This window comes from Calidris pugnax, unplaced genomic scaffold (genome assembly GCF_001431845.1).
Source record: "Calidris pugnax isolate Ruff unplaced genomic scaffold, ASM143184v1 scaffold335, whole genome shotgun sequence".
Classification (NCBI taxonomy): Eukaryota; Metazoa; Chordata; class Aves; order Charadriiformes; family Scolopacidae; genus Calidris; species Calidris pugnax.
Genome location: NW_015091148.1, coordinates 1,349,030 through 1,349,438, shown reverse-complemented (window position 1 = coordinate 1,349,438; position 409 = coordinate 1,349,030). Strand labels below are relative to the sequence as shown.

The following is a 409-nucleotide window of genomic DNA, read 5'->3' as shown; positions in this document are numbered from 1 at the left end:
GCTACGCCAAACCTTCCAGCCGCCACATCAAAGCCGGCTTCCAGGGCCGCCGCAGCTACTCGGAGGTGACCAACGTGGCCCTTTACCAGCAGAACCGCTCGCTCTGGCTCCAGCCCGAAGCCTCCACCCTCCCCAAGCACCGGCCCTACGGAGAGGTTTATTTGGGGGGCGGCGCGGGGGCCCCCCTGAGCTCTCGTGAGCCTTTCGAGGAGCACCTGCGCTTCGAGAAGCAATCCTCGGACGAAGAGGAGTGGGCCCTCCCCAGCCCCCCCAGCCCCGAGGCGGGGGCCATCCGCTGCGCGTCCTTCTGCGCCGGTTTCCCCGTCCCCGACGCCGAGGCCGCTCACCGGACGGCCGCTGCCTACGCGCGGGCAGAGCACGCTCAGTCCTGGCCTTCCATCAATGTAAG

At 68.9% G+C, this 409-nt stretch overlaps 1 protein-coding gene across 1 annotated transcript in view; it reads left to right on the top strand.

The window, feature by feature from the left end:
• Positions 1 to 409, top strand: part of TBKBP1 (TBK1 binding protein 1) — a 68,836-nt gene that overhangs the window by 25,814 nt on the left and 42,613 nt on the right. The window contains exon 8 of the mRNA XM_014958930.1: positions 20 to 404. Coding sequence (XP_014814416.1) covers positions 20 to 404 — 385 coding nt within the window. The remainder of the gene's footprint in view (positions 1 to 19; positions 405 to 409) is intronic.